Below are 21,945 nucleotides of genomic sequence, written 5' to 3' on the forward strand. Positions count from 1 at the left end.
AGGAGTGGAATCTATGTGTTAGATAGATGTGACATTCCCTCTGCCCGGCCAAGGAATAGGGTCTGGCCTTGAGAAGGTGTCTGAAGGATTCCGTGTAGAGAAAAGTTAATTTACAAGTGTAACGGAAGGAGCTGGACTTCATCTCATCAAGCAGCGTCCCAGTAGAGAATGAGCCATCTGTGAGAAATGTGGAGGCAGCTTTGAAGGGCATGGAGTTTCCAGGCCACTGCTCAATGAAAGGAAGCTTTCTGCACGTCGGTATCGAGGGAGACAGGGAAAGCTCCTTACTGAATGTGAGACTCCTTCACCCCTGATCCCTCTCCTAGTGCTTTAGGATCACGTTGGTGCTCCCAGCTACCATCAGTAGTTGGGGAAAAGTTGGAGTCTCCTATTGAATTACTTACAATGTGATCCCTTGTTCCCTCCCCCAGGACTTGTGTAGTCTCCAGCGTTGTCCTTGCTTGTCCTACACTAGTAGCAAGTCACTGTCTCTGGAGATTCTAACAGGAGGACACCCAAAGATTACGACCATTGGTTTCTGTGATAAAGGCCCACACCTCTTTTTGTGTTATCTGAGGCTATCCGAGTGTACTGGCACCCTCGCCAGCCATTACATGCCTACGTCTAGCCCCATGGCTACTGAACCAGTGGGACTACAGTAACTGTAATAACACCACGCACCGCCAACCAGATCCCTGGCCCCAACAGAGTGCTTTCCTTTTCGATGAAGGGTGGGCATTTCTGTTGCTTAGGGTGGTGCGACAGTGGGCAGACCAAGAAACTTTGTCTTTATATCAAATGCAGAGGCTAAATCACTGTGATAGTAGTATTTGTACCATTGCTCTAGCTTTGAAGAGTAACCCTTTGTAACATAGACTCCATAGTGCAGTGTTAACTGTTTTTATAGTGCTTATTGTCTAGGCGCTATAAAACTGCTTGGGTCAGAACTCTAGTCCAGAGGATCGTAGTGAGTTCTGGTTTTCACTGCCTGTCTTAGTTGTATGTGTAGAATAGTTTTTATAGTGCTTATTGTCTAGGCGCTATAAAACTGCTCGGGTCAGAACTCTGGTCCAGATGATTGTAATGACTTCTGGTTTCACTGCCTGTCTTAGTTGTATGTGTAGAGTATTTTTCTTGTGTGTTTATTTATGTATTTTCTTTTAAAGAAAATACTGTCTGGACACAGATCTTGCTAGCTGGTTTTACAGTGTAAACTGCATTTTCGAGGCATGAGCTGCAGATTATTCACTATGCGTAGATCACCATCTGGTTTTGGGCTCGGATGTTTGCATGTTTTTGCTTCTAAGAAGTCTTGTAGTCACGAGGTTGGGGACTCCTCCTTCGGTCGTCAGTGCGCATGGGCTTCGACTCCATCGTTAGATTGTATTTTTCCGCCATCGGGTTCGGATGTGACTTGCTGCGCTCCAGACCAGTATAGTTATCGAACCCCCTTCGGCGCACAATCACAGTTAATCGACGGTATTGTTTTGATTGCGTGCCTTCGACGCGCACCCTCAACAACTTCCATTACACTTCGATGCCGGTGAACCTCGACGCGGGCTGTTCGGCCTACCCGCGCCGATAGAGATAGACGTCGATGGAACGGACTCCATTTAAAAAATGTCCACAGTGTGGTGCTAAGTTTCCACACTCTGACCTCCATCCCGTTTGCAATCGGTGCCTCTCTCCGGAACATCAAAAGGACAACTGTGAAGCTTGCCTCTCATTTAAATCAGAAAAGACTATCCGGGATTGTAGAGCTCTACGCCGCGACATGCAGCGAGGCACAAGCTCCATTGTGGACATCTTCCATCCAGGTCCCGACAACCTTCCGGAGCTAGAAGAGTTTCCGGACTCCGAAGTAGACGTTTCAGACGCCAAAGATGACATCACCCCGGCTCAAAGGGACATGAATACTGAAACCCCAGCCCCGACCAAGCCCATGCCAACGGCTCCGGTAGCACCTTTGTCTTCGGGCTCAGATTCACAAGGTACAAAAACTTCAAACGCCTAGGCTCGGCACCGAAGGACAAAGTAAATCCATCCAGCCCGAGCCAACCATCTGGTACCGAAAAAACCCCTTCGTCACCGAAAGCTCAGCCTTCCGAGTAGCCACGCCTGCTTCCACCAGCACCAGCAAAAACTTTGGCACCGAAATCTACAAAAGATTCCTCGGCACCCAAGTACTCGATAAAGCATCGGCACCGAAGCAACCAGATAAGCCTCCAGCACCTAAACAGCTGGATAAAACCTCAGCACTGACGTACACAGACAAATCTTCGGCACCCAAGTACAAAGAAAAGATTTTCGTACTGTCAAAAGACAAGGCACCGAAAGCTTCGGAGTCTGGAAAAGATGCTGTACCGGACAATGTTTCAAAACATCCAAAAACAGCTCCAAAAGAGAAATCTTCCACGCCAAGCAAACATATCGATCCCGAAGACCCTTTCTTTCTGGATCCCAAACAGACTACTATCTTTATTCACCCAAAGACTGGTCACATAGTCACCAAGCCACCTACAAAGAGGAAACCAGAACATTTGCCACAAGCTCCAGTTCCTCCAAAGAAAATTCATATAGCTACTAAAACTTCACCACCACCTTCACCTCCACCCCCAGTTGACTCTAATTTAATTATTTCACCACCACACTCTCCACAATCAGAGTATAGTGACAATTCAATAGGGGAAAGGCAATTAGATGAAAATGTAATGCCATTAGATCATGCTGATTCACCACAGGAACCAGACCCATGGCATGATTATAATACTGATCCCGATCTAACAAATGATCCGGACTGCTACTCTTCAAAACCATCTCCACCAGATAACAATGTAGGGTTTGCCCAGCTAATCAACAGAGCAGCTACATACCACAAGCTCAAACTTCATTCAGACCCTGTGGAAGATGACTTTTTATTGGAGACTTTTGCCCAACCACAAAAATCTACTCATGTCTTACCCATGCTACAAGGCATTCCTTGACATCATCCTGAGGTGTTCAAAGACCCAGTTAGAGCTAGGGTTTTTTACCTCAGAGTAGATAAAAAATACAAAGCAGCTCCCTCTGACCCTATATACATCAAGGGCCAACTTCCCTTAGATTCATTAGTAGTTGCTAATGCATGCAAAAGGGCAAACTCCGAAGGGTCAGGTGACACACCACCTCCTGACAAGGAAACAAAGGGCCAGATGTATGTAAATACCATTTACTGATTCGGTATTTTAGAATGGGTAAATGGTATGTAGGTATTCATTTGGTAATTTTTACCGAATCGGTAAAATTCGGTAAATACCGTATCGGTATTTACCGATGCGGTATTCTCCATTCATTCCTATGGGCCTGGAGGCCCATTGGAATGAATGGGGAAGAGGGGGAAGACCTACAAGGGTGGCAGGGTATCACATTGACACCCTGTTGCACCCCTGAATAGTGCATGGGTGCACATGTGGCACACATACATGCCCCAAGGGCATGTATGTCTGCCACATGGCACTGTTAAAAAAGCACAAAATTGCTTTTTTAACGGTTTTCGTTATTTACCACTAACTTGTAGTTTGTGGTAAATAATACATCTTTACAAGTGAAATGCGCTCACATGAGTGCTTCCTACATTAAGGATTCGGTAATTTACCGAATCGGTATTTAAGAATTCGGTAATTTACCAATTCCTTAAATTTAAGCATGGGTGGATTTTGCGAATTGGCAATCCGCGAAATTGCGTATTTACGAATTCGCAATCCGCAAAATCCGCGAACTCTCGCGAATTTACGGAGGACGCAGCCAATCCCTGTGCATGTGACCTGCTGAGACGCAGAGTTTGCTTCACTGCTGTCAAAATATCAGCTTGGAAGCGCGCTGGTTAACTATTGAAGTCGACGAAAGTTGGGGTGCTTTACATGAGTACCAGTTACATTAGGCACGTGAGAAGGAGATTAAGATGTGCTCCCCCTTGTGGGCTTCCTCCCCACTTCCCTCCGTGATGTGTACGCCTCCCACTTCCCTCCGTGATTTGCGCACCCATGTGTACTCCTCCCACTTTCCTCCGTGATGTGCTCACCCATGTGTGCTTCTTCCCCACTTCCCTCAGTCATGTGCTCACCCTGTGTGCTTCCTCCCCATCCTCCGTAAATGGAGGATGGGCTGGTTTCCTCCATACATGGGGGAGGAGGACTGTGTCACTTTGGGTCTACCAAAGACACTAACCAACAGACTGCAGGTGGTCCACGGAACTCTCATGCTTCTCCGCTGTTACAGAACCTTCACTGGTTGCCAGTGTCACAAAGGTCTGTTTTTAAAAGCCTCTGCATAGCCCATAAATCTATTTATAGCCAAGCCCCAGCATATGTTAAGGAAAGGTTGGAGATCTACCGACCTGGAAGAACACTAAGGTCCTCTGAGGCTCATTTATTGATGTACCCTCGGTTTAACTTAGCCACAAAAGGTGGGAAAGCTTTTTCAGTCCTGCTGCCGAGGATCTGGAACAAACTACCTGAAGCCCTTCGCAGGGATGGAAACAGGCTTCACTTTAGGAAGACCCTAAAGACTGTTCTGTTTAGGGCAGCGCTGAATTTGGTATAGCCTTTCGCTTCCATGACGTAATTAGGCGGTTATTTTTGTGGTTAAAGCGCCTTGAGACCTGTCGGTGAGTTGGCGCTATATAAGTACATAATAACAATAACAATAACTGAGGAAAGTGGGAACAAGCACACAGGGTGAGCACATGACGGAGGGATGTGGGGAGGAAGCACACATGGGAGAGCACATCTTAATCTCCTTCTCCCGTGCCTGCCAAAAAAAAAGCTATTAGCTTTGTAAATAACAATGCCTTTTATTTGTTTTAAAAACTAAAATAAAAATAAAAGCCATTGTTATGTGCAATGCCAATAGCTCAAACTCGCCTAAATGCGAGACCTATTGCATTGCAAATGTTTGTTTAAACAGGGCTTTGTGCTGCTTTGCACTACTTTGTGTCATGTTGGCATTCTATGACTGGCTCTTGGGCATTCCAGGGCAATCATCTGTAGTTTACGCAACGCACTATCTACTAAAATTGATAGACCAGGCTTTGTATTACAAGAAATTAACCCTTGAGGCAGACGCAACGTAGGACAAATGTTTTTATTTTTCCTTGAATTTCACACTTTGCTTGTGTACTACACTGTACAGTACACATTCACGGTGTGAAGTTGAACACCAATACAAAGACACAACATTAGAAAACGGAAAACACAAAGTCACTAGCACAAACACGTAAATCACACAGAGATATAAAGACAGACATTGGAACACACGCGCCTAATAATGTAAAGCAGACCTCTGAAATCAAGGGATTGAATTTCATTGGCAGGCAGGGGCAGCAGTTTGGAGGAATGGGTTACGTTTTTTTCTTTTTTTTTCTGTCTGTAAATTAGGACTGATGTAAACTTAGACGTGTTTGTTCATAACTGTCTCCTTATGGCTGGAAGGATCAGAGGCCTTGCTACAAAAGTTGAAAACTACTCATCATTTAATAGTTCCTGGTTCGTGGCAGACAAATGTGCAAACTGCCCCATAGACTCAGCTTACCCTATCCCTGCAGAGAACTGAAGAGGAAAGTGCTAGTTATTTATTGTGAAGAGCTCCCCTTAATAATGCATAGGTGCACAGTTGCACAGAGATATGCATGTAAGAATGCAAAACGTACAAGTTGTAAATGGTTTTGGCATGTTAGAACACTTAAAGTCTCTTTTTACTTAAAGGGGTACTATCATGAAACGAACATACACTTTGTTGCACCGTAGTGCACCATGAAAACTGACAGTGCGAGTTAATGACTGCATTTATTTGAGTAGTTGTAGAGCGCCTCGATCGATATTGCTTTCTGGCCACTTCAGTGTGCTAGTCTATCGGGACTGATGAGCCACAGGTGTGACTTCTCAGGGTGGTTAGTGTTCTTCAGTTGGTGGTTTACAGTCCCTCCAGGGCAGGAAGTGTGGTGGTTTATTGTCTGGTTAGCTGAATGTAGGCTATGCCCCTTTTCCTTAATCTGCTTAAAGTTGAAGTGCTTAGAAGCAGCCTAATCGGTTAGTGCGAAGTACTACATGGAATCTGGACATGTTTATACATTCAGAATGCAAACCCCTTCTAGTCGTATGCTGCCTGCTACTTTTTCCCAAGCTAGCTACAAGCTGTCTGCCTGTTGCAAATGAGAGATGTGCTTGTCATGCCCAGGATGTGCCGAGGAGCAGGAATATGGTTCTCTGCATAGTCCCATTTCTTTCAGTGAGCTTCTAGTTCATAAATCCCCTATTGAGAAAGATTATTTGGTTGAATCCACCTCATATGACATAAGAGTAAAGAGTAAAATGTAAAATATTAAAGACAAAATGGGCATTCAGCAGTAACATGAAACATGTTGGTCAGAAGTGTGACATATCTCCGAACACATCCTTCGATTGTATTAAATCCTGCCCCATGTACCCATTAAAAAAGGGATATGCTTTGGGTTAAACAAAGGTAGTTTCATATCAATATCTGCATCCTCCATCCCCAGACTCACTTAAATATTACTCCAAATAGCGACAAACAAATAACTTGGGCCAGCTGAACCGCACACAGCCCCTCTGCAACATGTACAGTGAGTACAGAACAGGGACACTGGAGTCATGGAGTTTTACTTCACGTGTTTCTGGAGAACAAGAAAAAAAACAAGAAGCCTGTGGTATAAAGCAGAGGCGTGGTTAATGTAGTAAACAGCCGGGAAGGTGGACGGCAGTTGCTTCCCTGTGAAATGGATCCAAAACAGAAGAAGGCCGCGAGTGGTGCGCATGCGTGCACCACTGCGAGCCATGTGGTTTCAATTATCGCGCCTGTGTCTGGGCACGATAATTGAAACCACATGACCGTCGGTGCACGTAAAAGACACCAATAGGTCATGGGTGGAGCAATGCGCCCGCCTTTGGCCATTTGCGTGCAGTCTTTCATAAAAAGACGCACGCAAAGGCCAATAGCGTGGCCCAAAAGGAATCGCACACGCTTGTGCTCGATTCCTAGACCCGTTTTCAAACCCCCCTACAAAATGTCTCACCCTGCACGAGCGGTGCAGTCGCACTGCACCGCTAGGCGCGAGACCTAAAAAACTTTTACTAATTCAGAATTTCAGGATGTGGAATAAGGCATAAGCATGTGAATCTAGATTAGTTCCATTCTGCAAAGCTATTGTTACAGGCAGCCGCGGTCGGTAGTAGGAGTTCCTGCAGGGCGGTGACGTGGGGAGGGGCAAGGTGGGGGGTAGTAATGTATGGATTACGGAGTATAACCGGTAAGTAAACATATAAATAAATAAAACAAATTTCGTTGCGTGCACTGCATCACCAAATGCGATGCAGTACGCGCAACTAAATTAGTTTTATTTATTTATATGTTTACTTACCTGTTATACTCCATAATCCATACTTTACTACCCCCACCCTGCCCCTCCCTCTCCCCACGTCACCACCCTGCAGGAACTCCTACTACCGACCGCGGCTGTGTACAGGCAAGTAACACGTTTCTTAGTTTCACTTGCAGCATTCCTTCTCACCATCAGCTTGTATCCCCCTATTCAGTCCCACTTCAGTTCCTGAGGGGGAGGACACAGAGGAAGTGGTGTGCTTTCTTCGATGTATCCTCTTTCCGCAGAAGAATGTGTACTCTTTCTAGAGACACTTTGAAAAGATAATTATTTAAATAATTTCTTGCACTTGAAATTACAGTGTATATTTAAACAGAGATGCTTGGTGATTAAAAGAGATCTGCCTAAATAATTGTCTTGGGAATCTACTGAACTGCTAACTTTTCACGGTCCTCACTCACCTTGTGCTCTTAATTCATTTTTTGTTCGTCCTGATGATGATCCAGGATTTATGTCTGCATCAATACAAGAGTTAACTTGATTTATCATGGGCTGGCTCGCTATTAAACCTTTGTGATTAACCATATGGAAAATCTTCAGTTGTTTTTGCACTATTCACTATGTTTACATAATGCACTGAGCACATTTTCACTCTTCATAATATTGTGGCTTAACCTATGACTATATGATTTATCAGTTCATCCTTTGAAAATCTGACTACATGGTGTTCAATTGTATTTCTTCTTAATGTCAGTCACCCCAGCCTCCACTACAGCTTAAGATACCAGACCAAAGGGACAGGCATAACATTCCTTTCCCATCATGCAGATATTCTGTCATGTCTTCCCCCTCTTCGGTATCCCTGTGTGTAGTTGTTTCGGTTAATGTTGTTGTAGGATATTTACTAGGCTTTGAGATCGGAATGCAGGGCTCTCTTGGGTATCTTGCTTGCCTGTCAGGCACACCTCCCCTGGGCTATTTCTCGGTGTCCTTAGCAAACATGGTAAGGAGGAACTTGATGAGAATTAGTAGCACACACACACAATAGAGAGGCATGAAGGAAGAAGTGAATGTACTGTAGTGAAGGTCGAGCACCTACCGCTAAGGGAAAGGTTTTGAAATAATAGTTCTCATGCATGCTTAGCTTCATTGCAGTACCACTGTCCCATTCCCCATCTCCCGATTATCAACTACAAAAACAGCATTGTGGTGGAATGTCCAAGGACATAAAGGTTAGGGCTCATGTGCAGCATTGATAGGTGGAATTTGTTAACATTACTCTGGGATTATTCATTTATAGCATGTGGCATTGTATGAAAGAAAACAATTTAGGAGAGCAGTGGTTCATGGCAGGCAACTTTTTTCCCCAGTTAGCACTGTGGACAGTAGGCTTGTTTCAGTTGGTAATATATGGAAGAAAAGCAGCATTGCACATGACAACAGATTTATTTCCCAACGGAGTGTCCAACTGTCTTGTTGTCTGGATTCCTAATGCTGTTTTTTTTGTCATAGGCGAACATGCATCTTGCATGTGCACTGTAACATAGGCCTATCTCTTGGATTGTGGTCTTGTTGGACCTGGAGGGGTGCCCAAAGCGCTACCCTCTTAGTAGTGGAAGGCTACTGCCTTCATCAAGAGTTAAACAGGACAAGTGCGGTCGTGGCAGCGTACCGTGTAATAAGTAGTTGTGACCAAGTCCTTTTTAGACTGGTGACACTGCTATTTTATATGTTTTAAAAAGGAACCCTTTGTCTACATGTGATTTGAGTCTTGTGGTTGGGTCCGGAATCGTAGTCTTTTCTTTTTTTTTTTTTGTAGCCCAGGTGGGCATCGGCGTCACACCTCTCTGGGCGTATTTCCGGTGACATCGGCATGCCTCCCACTCTTGGGCGCCATCTTCAGATTCTTTTCCGCGGTCGGGTCTGGATCGTTCCCGTTTGGGCTCCAGACATTTTTGGAGAAAGAAGAAGAATACAGAAATTGGAAGGAAAACAACTCGGGAGACTTCAAGAGACTTCATCAACCAAGGCCAACGAAGGAGAAGGAGAAAACTTCGAGAACTTCGACGCCCGTCGACTAACGCACAACCAGGGGGCCCCCTGAGCGCTCAAGATGGACAGCACGCCCTTCAAGTTCTGCCGTAACTGCCACCACAAGTACGCGCAGAAGGACCAGCACCCGGTTTGCAACCTTTGCCTACCGGTCGACCATGGGAGCAAAGACTGCAACGCCTGCTCCGTCTTCACCCCGAAGACCCTTCATGTGAGAGCGAGTCAGAGGGTAGCGCACGCCACCCTGCAGGGCAAAGCCCCGACTCCATCCCTTTACGATCTGGGGATGTCTTCCGAGGAAGAGGACAACGCCGCCGCCAAAGACGTCGGCTACATGGTCGTAGAGACCGATAATACCAAGACTTCTGATAAGGTAGGAGACTCTATGGCCCCATAACACCCGAGAGACTCTGAGTCTCGAAAGAACGAGGGCAAGGCCTCGAAAGCGAAAAACGTTCCTGAAAAGGATCGTTCGATGCCGAGGGAGAAGGACCCTAAAGCACCTTCGACGCTGACCAGAGACACGAAATCCAGTTCGGCGACGAAGCCTTCGACGCCGAGGATCAGCTCGGCGCCGAGCCAACCGCCGAAAAGAGCGGCCGAACCATCCGACGCGGAACACGCAGCCGAGATGGAGAAAAAGCAAAGGCGCCTCAAGGCCGAATTGGAAAGCATCTTGCAGCGGAAGAAGGAATTCGACGCCAAGATGAAGGTCTACACGATCCCCCACAAAACCAAGGCATAGGTTGTAGAGGTTGTCGAGGAGGAAGACTATGACGCCAAGGAACAGGCGGCTGACGTCGAGGAAATTGACCAGGAAGAGGAAGAGAGTCCCTACTATAGTTACGACTATGAGGAGGAAGTGGACAGCAGGACGGACCCCGGGTCTGCTCCCTCTGAAACACAGGATGTGGATTATCTGGATGTCGACACCTTAAGCCCAGAGGAGGCCATCGACACATATCCCTCAAGGCCCTCGCAGCCGGACGACATCGGGGCCTACAACTCGGTGATAAAGACTGCCGCAGCGGCATTAAGGCTCAAGCTCGACGAAGAGAAGCAGAAAGCAGACTTCCTTCTAGAGACACTGCTCCCCACCCAAACGAAGAGCCAGTACCTCCCCATGCTCGACAGCGTCTTGGCTCAGGGAAGGGAAGCATTTAAGGAGCCCGCAACATGCAAGGCGGTCACCCCCAGGACGGAGAAAAAATACAAACATTCGTCAAAAGACCCACCCTACATTCAGGGCACGGTCTCAGCAGACTCTATCATCACAGCCACAGTAAGAAAGAGGGCAAACGTGCCCACTACTTCTGGGCCACCTCCAGATAAGGAAAGCAAGAGGATGGACCTGGTGGGCAGAAGGATTGAACACAATGCCGCAACCCACTGGCGCATGGCGAATTCCAACGCCCTGATCAGCAGGCACATGTACCAGATCATGGAGGAGCTCGGTCAGTTGGCGAAAGACCTGCCCCAAGATTCCAGGCAAAAGGCCGAGAAATTGGTGGAGGAGGGGAAGAAAGTGGCAAATTCTTGCCTCAAGACTGCCCTGGATGGAGCAGACACCTCCAGCAGGCTCATGATGATGGGCATTACTGAGAGGAGGCACGCCTGGCTCAGGATTTCAGGTTTCAAGCCCGAGGTGCAGCACAGCATCCTGAACACACCGTTCAACGGCGAAACCTTGTTTGGAGCACCAGTTGATGAGAAGTTCAGCCAACTGAAAAAGGATAACGAAACGGCAAGGTCCATGGGAGCATTGCAGTTCAGAGGTGGCAAAAGGGGCACCCCGTCATGAAGACCCAGCGGGAGAGGTGGACACCAGCCAGGTACATCACACCAGGCTTTCCAACAAACGCACCAGGCAGACACACAAGTTCAGCATGGTCAACATAAGCAGTCCTGGCAGTACCAGCCAAGAGGCCAGTCCTTTCGAGGGAGAGGGAATGGATGTGGACAGAATAAGAGGGGGTCAGCAGCCCGCCTCTAAGTGACTTAAAAAACTCTGTGTGCCCACCCACAGAAAAGATCCCAGGGTGCAGCACGTACAGAGGGATCAAGTGTTACACAAACGAAGTACCTACGACCACATAACACCAGTGGGAGGAAGATTAAGATTTTACCACCAAAAATGGAGAGAAATCACATCAGACAAATGGATTCTCAACATCATCCAATTCGGATACTGCATAGAGTTGGAGGGGAGACCAACAAGCAGAAAACCAAAAAGAAGACCACTGGCAAACAAACAACTAGAGCGTCTTCAGGAAGAAGCAAAGGAGCTCCTGCAGAAGCAGGCCATAGAACCAGTACCCTTCAGGGAAAGGAAGTGTATACTCAACGTACTTCTTGGTACCAAAAGTAGACGAAACAATGAGACCCATTCTGGACCTAAGGTTCCTGAACAAATTCATAAGAACGCAAAAGTTCAAAATGACCTCCCTGCAAGAGGTGCTCCCGCAATTGCAAAATCGGGGACTTCATGGTCACAATAGACCTTAAGAATGCCTACCTGCACATCCCAATGAACAGAAAGCACAAGCATATGCTCAGATTCACCATCGGAGAAAACCACTACCAGTTCATAACACTAGCCTTCGGGCTAAAATCAGCACCAAGGGTCTTCACAAAGTGCCTCGCAGCGGTCGCTGCACACCTACGAAGGAAAGGAATACACGTATATCCTTACCTGGACGACTGGCTAGTAAAAGCAAACTCATACCGGAGATGCAAGCGGCACGCACAAACAGTGACGGCCACGCTCATAAACCTGGGGTTTTCCATCCATTGGAAGAAATCCTCAATGGAACCGGAACAAGTGAAGATTTTCCTAGGAGCACAAATCAATACCTTGCAGGGCAAGGTGGTCCCCAGAAAGAAGAGGGTGAGAGCGGTAGTGAAAGAAACTCGGCTCTACCAGAAGGGGCAAGCTCAGACAGTGAGGACTGCGAGCAAGATCATGGGCATGATGGCATCATGCATCCACCTAGTACCAAATGTACGGCTCCACATTAAACCCATTCAAGAATGGCTACAGGGGCAATGGTCACAAGCTACAGGCCGTTGGGAAGATCTAGTGGTTGTAACGCACTCAGTGCAGAAGGAAATGACATGGTGGAACATGGAGAACATAACATGGGGAAAGCCTCTAACGCCCCCAACACCAACAGTGACCATCACCACAGACGCATCCCTGAAGGAGTGGGGCGCTCACATGGAGGAACTCAAAGTGAGAGGACTGTGGACACCAGCACATGCGACCAAGCACATCAATTGCCTGGAATTGAAGACAATCTTCCTTGCATTGAAAGCTTTCCAAACGAGGCTGTACAAGCACAAGGTATTGATACAAACAGACAACACCACAGCAATGTTCTACATCAACAAGCAGGGTGGGACACAGTCAGCCATGCTTTCAAAGCTAGCACAGGAGGTACGGAGATGGGCCATCTCACTCAAGATAGACCTGCTAGCCATACACCTACCAGGGAAGGACAATGTACAAGCAGATTGGCTCAGCAGACAGACATCGGCATCCCACGAGTGGGAGCTCAATGCACAAGAGACAAGGTGGCTGTTCGACAGATGGGGAACACCATCGGTGGACCTTTTTGCCACACGCCAGAATGCCAAAATGCCAAAACTTCGCATCCAGACAGCCCGAGGAGGGATCCCGGGGGAATGCCCTATGGATAGATTGGTCCTGGACATTTGCTTACGCTTTTCACCCATACCGCTGATGCACAGGGTGCTCAGCAAATGCAGAACGAGCAACATGACCCTGATACTGGTCGCACCGCAGTGGGCCAGACAGACATGGTACTCGCAGATCATGGAGATGACACAGTGTGCACCCCACAGATTCGGCAAAAGAAAAGACCTACTCTCCATGCAGAACGGAGAAGTGCTGCACCCAGAACCAGAGAGCCTGAGCCTGGTAGCATGGCTCCTGAGGACATAGAGTTTGCACATTTAAAACTACCAGAAAGCACCCTGAGGGTTCTTCGGGAGGCACGAAAACCCAGCACTCGGAAGTGCTATATTGTGAAGTGGAAAAGATTCACAATGTGGTGCAGAAGAGAAAAGCTTCACAATAAAATGAAGGACTCCACAGTGCTAAAGTACCTCACGCACCTGCTGGAGAGGAACCTTAGTTCATCCTCCTTGAGAGTTCACTTGACAGAGATAGTCGCTTACACAAGAGGAGAAACGTGCAAAAGTTTCTTCACATCACAAGTGGTGAAAAGATTCCTGGAAGGAGCGAAGAGGGATCGCACCACCAAAACGGGTGCCGCCACCTGCATGGAACTTGAACATAGTCCTAACCGAACTCATGAAAGAGCATTTTTGAACCACTTCACAAAGCCTCCCTAGAGATGCTAACCATGAAAACAGCTTTCCTGGTTGCAATAACGTCCTTACGCAGAGTAAGCGAACTTCAGGCACTAATGCTACAAGAACCCTACATACAAATACACAATGATATGGTTGTGATGAGAACTGACCCACACTTCATGCCAAAGGTAGTGTCCAAGTTCCACATGAACCAGTCTATACCGATACCGAGTTTTTTCCAAAAACCAGCCACTAGCGCAGAGCGAGCTCTGCACACCCTGGACGCCAGAAGGGCAGTCATGCACTACATTGAGAGAACGAAGGGACTCAGGAAAACAAAATAGTTCTTTGTGTCATTCGCCAACAGTTTCATGGGAAAAGCAGTAACCAAAGAGACCATTGCACAATGGATCGCACAAACAATACACCTCTGCCACAAGCGAGCAGGACAAGAACTAGCAGAAGGGACACGTGCCCACTCCACTAGGAAAAAGGGTGCTACAATAGCCTTCCTGGCTAACACACCCATACAAGACATATGCCTGGCGGCAACATGGGCTTCAGTGCACACGTTCACGAAGCACTACTGCGTAGTTATACAGATGAACAGGGATGCACAAGTCGGACAAAAGGTGCTTCAACACATATTCAATAACCAACCCTCATCTTCCACCCAGCCGCCACAGAAATGAGAAACCGCTACAAAGTCTATGCACAGCATAGTGAATCCAGAAAGATTCACGCTGCAAAACGAATAGTTTTCTTACCTGTCGGTATAGTTTTGCAGCTTGAAGATCTTTCTGGATTCACTAGCGAACCCACCCACCTCTGCCAGAAAGATGAGGCTGGAGAGAGAAAAGGTGGTTAAAACAGAGACAAATACTAAAACAAAACACCTTAAAGGTTAAAAGCAGAAAATTACTTAATGGAACATTGCCATAACTTCGGAAGCAGAACAAACACGGAAAAAAGAATCCGAAGATGGCGCCCAAGAGTGGGAGCTTCCGCAGGAAGCATGCCGACGTCACCGGAAATACGCCCAGAGAGGTGTGACGCCGACGCCCACCTGGGCTACAAAAAAAAACAAAAAACAAAGAAAAGACTACGATTCCGGACCCAACCACAAGACCGCGGAATAATGCACAGCATAGTGAATCCAGAAAGATCTTCAAGCTGCAAAACTATACCGACAGGTAAGAAAACTATTCGTTTCTTGCCAAGCAACTGTTATCTACGTACGCCTCTAACAGACTGAAATACAGTGCGGCAATTTAATTGTTAGCAGGTATATATGACATTTTTAAATAAATTAAGGTTGAATGTAAAAACGAATGAAGGCTACTCTGCACAATGAAGTAGTACAAGCATTGTATTTAATACTTAGATCCATAATCATGCTACTTTCCCAAAAATGTGCTTTATCTCACATAGAATACTGTTCAGATAATAGCACTGTAGTTAATGTTCCCATTAAATCTATTTCAAACATTTAATTAAAACAGTACATAACTTGAATTACTACATTGAGCTGTTCACTTACTTTTCATACTCGTCGGGCGATGTTCCTCAGAATCCCTTTAAATTAATACATATGTGTTTAATTTTTGATATATATTTTTTGTGCTCTAAGTTTACTTAAATATGTCTGGAGTCGGGAATCTCTTTAGATGATTGTGGACTTGGTTTTGCTCTTAGTGACTTTAATATGAGGTCCCACTTTCTAAATTAACTAGGAATTCAATTTTTTCTAACTGTAATCCAGTCCACCGTTTCAAAAATATATTGTAATAGAGGCAAAGAAAATGTTTCCACTTGGATGAGTTAGAGAGCCATGTCTAGCTAGGAGTGGTTTATTTAGACTGCTTGTCCATGATTGTAGATTATATTTCACTGAAAATAATGATCATTTACCAACAAAAGACGGCCACAGATTTAGTTTTTAAATGGGATGCTAAATTTTTTATTTAGAATACACTCCACCATTAAGAGGTTTGTTGATAATTACTATAATTTTAAAACGTACTCACACCTAATATTAAGAAATATGTATTCCCTTCTTTTTGTGCCCTCATTGCCACCTGTTTTTAAGGTTTTGGGAAGTTGGGGAGGGAAGGGCAGGTTTTAGGATTAGTAGCTGGGAACTAAGTAATGCCCTCATCGGGTCCTCCTGAAGAGGGCTTCTGACAGCACTGGCTATGCACCCCCCCCCCCCACCCATCCTTGTTTTGTAAAGGTATGTGACGTAGCTGTTGTGAACATGCTACAAGAGGTGGTCCTAATATGACTGGAAGATCAGGAGGTTCACATTTAGTCTTTGTTCACCAGCACAATCAGAAGTGCCTATTTCCCCTCTGTAACCACATTGTGCTGATCGGTAGAGTGAACTTTGGGTACAGGGGAAGTTGCCAGAGATAGAGGAGGATTTTTTTTTTTAGGTGGGCTTCCTCCTTTCTGTAATGAATGACTCCAAATTACCCTTGGCTACATCAACACTGTAAAATAAATACTGAAGAAATTCTGTTCTAACTGCAGTAGAATACAATGGTGGAGTGTAGTTTTATACTGACATAAGTCTGAACCTGTTTATCATTAACTGATTTGTTGTAGGAATTTACTTGCACTGATCCATCGAATGATCGAATTTGTGGTGCGTGAAGGGCCGATGTTCGAAGCAATGATCATGAACAGAGAACTCAACAATCCTATGTTCAGGTACCAAATATTTTTCAGCTGTTATGTACTTAGATCATGGTGTCTTAAACAAGTGTAAATCGCATTGACATTTATTTCTTATGGATTTTACTCTGCCTCAGACAATAGGGAAGCTTTCTGCATATACAAAGGAATGTGCTTGATATTGATCAGACCAATGTATGACTTAACCATGCTTGCCATTACCACATATGTAATACCACTTGTTGAACTGTACATGTGGCATTACGACAGCTTGTTTAAATGTATGCATTTATATATATCATATATATTTCTGCATGTACACACACACGTGTGTGTGTGTGTGTGTGTGTGTGTGTGTGTGTGTGTATATATATATAGTGAACAAGGCGGCAACGCCGAAACGCGTCTAAGCAGCAACTGATCTAAAGAATAAAAGTTTGGATTCAGATTCACGGAGTCAGCGCCTTCTTTAATCGTGAAGTATGGCATGTGAGAATATATATATATATATATATATATACACACATATATAGATAACATTTTTGTATTATTTCGGGGAACCCACCCAAAAGCCCCCCTTTTTTCCCCATACCTTCTTTTATCTTTCAACACATTTAAACCCTAAAATTACACTTCCCTTCCTTTACTCCTACCCACACCTAAACCCTTAAGTCACCAATACCTCCATTTTCACTATCCACCCCTGAAATTATCCTTAACTCGTTTTTTTCTATCTCTACCCACTTCTAAACCCTTAAATAACCAATACCTCTCTTTATCGCTTCCAACCCCTGAGCCCTAAAATCACATGTGCCTTCCTTGACCCCTGCCCACACCTAACCCTTATATTCACCATCACCTCCCTTTTCCTGCACCTAGAACACTGTTTAAAATTGTTCTTCAAAATATATCTGCATGCTAAAGGTACAAATAACCTGCCTGGTACTCACCTACATGTAAAGTCATTGTGGTCAAAGCATTTCATGGTAAAAATGGCATGATAAAGTTGGTTCCCCTTAAAAGGCAGATTATCTGATATTAGGGCCCCCACTTCTGTCTACAAAATGTTATGAAGAAATATTTCTCTGCTTAACCTTTTCGTTATGGGCTCAAACTTCCAGGCCTGGTTGTGCTAGTTGTTACTAATTTGAGATGGTGGATAGCAACATTTTGTACGTGGCCTCTTTTCCGGCGATTCTAAAACTGATTTCTACACAATGCTTCCTGTAGCTGTACCGAATAGGATTACAGATGGGTAGATTGAGAATCATATTAAATGTATAATTCATGGCTTGATTAGCTAGCATTAAATGCATAGTGTGCAAAAGTCTCCTGAAGATTAATCATAAGTACAGATGTGGAAATTAATGGGGGTCTAACTTAAGTGGTCATTGCATGAATTGCAGGTGCAGTGCAAAACACTAACACATTAGCTAACTCATTAACACAGTTAGTGAAAAGCCTTGAACATATTCATGCCAAGTGCCTATTAGTTTTAGGGCTTTGAATGAAAAGTCTTTACCACCAGATGTCAAGGTTATTCCACAATTAGTGCTTTCGAAGCGCTCATTTGTACCATTTTTTTCTTCCCTAGGTTTTTATTTGAGAACCAAACTCCAGCTCATGTATACTATAGGTGGAAACTCTATACAATATTACAGGTGACTAAAATTATTCCTGGAATTTCACTTTACCTCTGAAATGTGGTGTTCGGGCCTTAATTACATATTTATTCCATTTCTTTCAGGGAGATTCCCCAACCAAATGGCGGACAGACGAATTTCGAATGTTCAAGAATGGCTCCTTGTGGAGGCCACCTCCTTTAAATCCATATCTTCATGGGATGGCTGAGGAGAAGGAGACTGAGGCATTTGTCGAGGAGCCTATAAAAAAAGGGGCACTTAAGGAAGAGTAAGACATTTCCAATGCTTACATTAATGTTAGCAAATTTTAAACGCCATTCTAATGCTGTGGTTTAAAAATAAAGAAATTGAAAAGCAAAACCGAGTGATTGGCCACACTTAATGTCAGCTGCAAATTGACAGCAGGCGGCGGGACCTAGGCACTTGGTCAAATGGATTTCTCTCACTGCCCTTAAAAGTAAATTTCTGGGATTTAAGGGTTGGATGCTCTTTTTAGCTATACATTGCTGTATTTCGTCCCACACGTTCATTAGCCCCACTTCTTTCCTTGACCGTTCACCTTTGTTCTTAATTCCTTACCACAACCTCCTTATTTCACAGGTTTCAGTCTGCATTCTGTTTTACAAGTTAAGTGACGGGGAGTGTGTATTGATCTACATTTTCACATGGGAGCTTTAATTACCCTCTCATTTTTGTTTTCCCTCTTCCCTGGTGCGCGAGTGTTTGCGATTGAAAATAAAGATCTGCCACCTCAACTGCTATCATAGTATTGTGCGAAGTGGGTGTGTTACAGTCTCACCAGACTCTGCTAGAACTTCAGAGTTTAATGTTGATATTATCTTCTAACTTATGGTGGATCTGGTAAATATCTATGTTTAAGCAGTTGTTCAGCATTGTTCCACATAAGAGCTTTTAGGAGAGCTCTGGAACTACTTTGCCTGACTCTACACTTGCTCACTCAGACCATTTCTGTAGTGCTCAGTGATCCTTTGTACTCTGCACAGATCGTAGCACATCGGGTTGCTTGAAGTGCCGTTGCAGCACAAGAAGCACTTCAACTATTTTGATACATAGAAGCTAAAATGAAGTAACTGTGAGCTCAAAAGAGATCTTTGGACTTGTGATACTTTAAGAACAGAAAAATGCTAGAAACCCACATAGCGTTCTTGTTGGGGCAGAAAAGTCATGTCCTGAATGCCCAACTGTATTGTTGCCTGGATCCCAGATGCTGATTTATTTATTTATTTGGTCATAGGTGAACAGGGATTATGCTTGTGCACTATGACCTAGGCCAGTCTCATGGATTGTGGTCTTGTTGGACCTCGAGGGGTGCCCATAGCGCTACCCTCATAGTGGTGGGTGGCTACTGCCTTCACCAGGAGTTAAACAGCTCAAACTTGGTGGTGGCAGCATTCCGTTAAATGATCAGTAGGAGTGACCAGGTCCTTTTTAGGTCTCTCCATCACAGCGCGCATGCGCTGCAAAGGCAAAAAGACCTTTTCCGATCGCTTTGGCTTTTCAGCCAAGCAAGTGCACGCGTTCCATTGCCTTCAATGGCAACGCATGCACGTCAGGAGATTCACTTGCGGGAGCGCGCTCCGCCATCTGGCAGCAATTATCGCTTCCACCAGTGAATCATGCTCACCCCCATCCCCCCCCCCCCCCCCGCCGTGCGAGGCGCGCGTGTTTGTTTCCAGAGTGCAGCTGTAGCACCTGTAGTTGGCATCATCTGTCTTGGCAGCTGCCGCCCCCCCCCCCACCCCCCAAAACCCCTTTCTCCAGCAGCGTGGACCCTCTGTGAGCGCCTTTCCACCGCTCAAGCAATGATATCCGTGCTTCATGGCTCTTGACTGAGTTCATCTAATCAGTATGTGTTGCTCTGAGGGGCGGGCGGAGGGAGTCGAGAGTGCGCCATCCCTCACCCTTTCATTGTGTTGACTCGGTGATTGGTGGATGTATAGACACACAAGGCATTGAGTAATGGCGCTCACTAAATCCCAACTAACAGCCGGCCCGTGAGTCCTTATGAATGAAGTTGGGAGGGAGCTCCTGAAGACGGTTGTACGATGATAACACAGATGTATGCTCTAGACGAGAGACGTGATTGGATTATGTGGTTCGCGCACCGCTCAGAGTGCCTCTACTCCCGCCTAACTCAGTATCCTGCTGCTGTGAGACGACAGCGCTCAGGCCGGAAACGCCATCACAAGCGCCGCTCGGACCGCCAGTAATTATCTACGTCCGGGTTTATGTTGCTAAAGGGGGCGGCTGGAGGAAGCGCTATGACTCTGTTGATGGGGCTGTGTACCAACCAGGTGAAGGGTTGCAGTGCAGGCAGAGAGGCAACGCAGGCCCGGAGAAATGCTCTTTTTCTTCCACTCCCAGTATCGCTTTAACCTCCTGAGCACCTGCACGCACTACCTCCCCTAAACGCAGAAGCTAAACTTTCCTTAACTCCTCCCCTGCCATTAAAGGGCCTCCTCTCTGTTCTCCTTCCCTGCGGCACCTCCCAGCTAAACCTTTAGGCTGACCCTCCCAACCGTTTCACCCTTCCTCTCCATGCCCACCCCCATGCCTCTCTGATCCTCCTCGCTCCGGCCACTCTCACTCCTCTCCCGATCTTTTCCAACCAACTTTTTTCGCCTCCTGTCCATCCGCTCTCGTCTGATCCCTCCTCAATCCCTATAAACATTATTTCTCTTTCTCCTCCTGACCTCACAATCCTTGTGGTGCTGCTCTGACAATATTGGAGGTGTTTGAGACTGCTAGGGCTTTTGTGACCCTATATACAAATATAGAAGTGGAACTACATGCCCCAGAATGCATTTTTGATATTGGCTGAAAAGGTGGTATTAGCAGAAGGTGTCGCACATTACATCAAGACACGCAGCAGATGTTACTACCTTCTTTGAGTAGCTGAGTACATTTCGATGTGTTTTGATTTCTTAACACAGCACGCAGGGTTATAAAAAGTCAGTGGAAACAAAAGGTGTGCCTTTTCTGACTGTTTCTTATCAGCAGATCTCCTTGTGTTGATGAAAAATCAGTTTAATTTGCAACGTGAAAGGAGCTTGTAGCTTTGCATTTTCTTGTGGTGCTCCCCTGCAGCATCAGTCTTTAATTATTCACAGCTAGCCAAGGAGCCAATCAGTGACTAAAAGCAGGCATGCAGAAGGATACCTTCAGTTAATGCAGGGGGTGCAGTGGCACCGAGGCCCACAACCCTGAGTGGCAATTCAACCCTGATCATCAGTGTACTTTATTATTCAAACAGCAACCAGGGTTCCCATTTCCCTCCTTGCAATAGGGCCTATGGCACACTAGTTACACTACTGCTGGCAAGGACATGCTAGTGGATGGATGAGGAGGAAGGGCTGTTACAGCTCTTTACATAAGACCTCTGAGTGCACAAATAATACTGGCTCTGATATTCAGCTGGTAACATCGGACTACCCTTAAGGGTTTACAGCTGGCCTGGCAACATGCCCCGTTTTTTATTACAGCTGCAGGAGCAGGGCATTAACTGGGGTGGACAAAGTGTGGGAATCTAAAAGAAAAGTAACTTTGTAATTGAGGGTGTGGCTAAAATACATAAACACATTTCTGTGATTCCCGTAGTGTACCACACTGACTGGTGTTTCGTTGCCTCTCTGACGTTTGTTATTGCATTGAGGTATATGACACCACAATTAAAATACATTGAAATCCAGCCAGGACTATTGGCTTTTTCAGTGGCTGTTAGCTGTTTAAAACAAATTATTAACAACAATGATTTTGTTGTAAATAATTATATTGAATATGTTTTAATTCTGAAATTGTGAGACTGTGAATTAAACTTTATTGGGCCTGTCGAAGAGGGAG

General features: G+C 45.5%; 1 protein-coding gene across 3 annotated transcripts in view; it reads left to right on the forward strand.

Moving 5' to 3' along the window:
* The window catches only part of U2SURP (U2 snRNP associated SURP domain containing), an 878,864-nt gene that overhangs the window by 336,010 nt on the left and 520,909 nt on the right, over positions 1-21,945 (forward strand). For all 3 annotated transcript variants that reach the window (XM_078666425.1, XM_078666427.1, XM_078666426.1), the window contains 3 exons: positions 16,373-16,477; positions 18,036-18,102; positions 18,189-18,352. In XM_078666425.1, coding sequence (XP_078522551.1) covers positions 16,373-16,477; positions 18,036-18,102; positions 18,189-18,352 — 336 coding nt within the window. The remainder of the gene's footprint in view (positions 1-16,372; positions 16,478-18,035; positions 18,103-18,188; positions 18,353-21,945) is intronic.

The sequence above is a fragment of the Lissotriton helveticus genome, chromosome 11 (genome assembly GCF_964261635.1).
Source record: "Lissotriton helveticus chromosome 11, aLisHel1.1, whole genome shotgun sequence".
NCBI lineage: Eukaryota > Metazoa > Chordata > Amphibia > Caudata > Salamandridae > Lissotriton > Lissotriton helveticus.